General features: G+C 67.4%; 1 protein-coding gene across 1 annotated transcript in view; it reads right to left on the minus strand.

The window, feature by feature from the left end:
- Positions 1-76: 76 nt before the first annotated feature.
- Positions 77-840, minus strand: part of CHLNCDRAFT_133943 (hypothetical protein) — a gene marked incomplete at both ends in the record, with an annotated part of 4,218 nt that continues 3,454 nt past the window's right edge. Inside the window, 3 exons of the mRNA XM_005847726.1 lie at positions 77-127; positions 365-501; positions 739-828. Of these exons, the coding sequence (XP_005847788.1) occupies positions 77-127; positions 365-501; positions 739-828 (278 nt within the window). The remainder of the gene's footprint in view (positions 128-364; positions 502-738; positions 829-840) is intronic.

Here is an 840-nt window from a genome sequence, read left to right on the forward strand (position 1 = left end):
ATCTCGCCGCCGTTGAGGTAGACGTCGGGGGAGATGACTGCGGGGGAGGGTTTAGGGAGGGTTTACAGGTTAGGGTTTAGGGCGGGCAGAGGTGGTGGGCAGAGGGGGCAGCCAGTGCGTGGGTGCCCTGACAGTGTGTGTGTGATGGGTAAAGGCAAGGCGTGGGTGTGAATTGACAATGTGTGGGTGCGTGGGGGCAGGGGCGGGGGGACAGGGGGCTGCGAGGCGCTGGGGAGGGCAGCAGGCACGGCGGAGCGGACCCTCTGCGCCGCCGCCGCCGCCTTCCCACACCGCACGCCCGCGACCACCCGCGCCCCACCACCATCTTGTTGTTGTCAAGACACACGCACACATGCGCGCGCACACACAGCGCGCCCAGCGTGCACAGCGCACCCGACCGCGCGGCGAAGTTGACTCGCTTGCCCATCATGTTCTTGCGGAACAGGCCCTCCTTCTTCTCCAGAAGCTGCTTAATGCCGCCCACGCCATGCGTGTTCTCGGCTGCGCGGCGGGTCCCGGGGGAGGGAGGGAGGGAGGGAGGGAGGGAGGCGTGGGGTGCAAGCGGCGGCGTGGCAACAAACCGCAGCCAGCCGGACGCGGGCGCGGGCGCAGGAGCACAGGGAGGGCAGCCGCCGCGCAGCATGCGGGGGGCAGGAGGGGGCAGGTGCAAAGAAAGGTTCCTTCTTTCGAATTTCATTCATTTTTCGATGTTGGGCCAAGCTCCTCCCCGGCCCGTACCTGCGTTGGAATCGATGAGTGCGTTGAGGGAGTTCTGCAGGTCCAGCCACAGCCGCAGAGACTTGCCCAGCTGCTCCTGGGCCGTGGACTCTGCGGGGGCGG

This window comes from Chlorella variabilis (assembly GCF_000147415.1).
Source record: "Chlorella variabilis unplaced genomic scaffold CHLNCscaffold_10, whole genome shotgun sequence".
In the NCBI taxonomy this organism is placed as follows: Eukaryota; Viridiplantae; Chlorophyta; class Trebouxiophyceae; order Chlorellales; family Chlorellaceae; genus Chlorella; species Chlorella variabilis.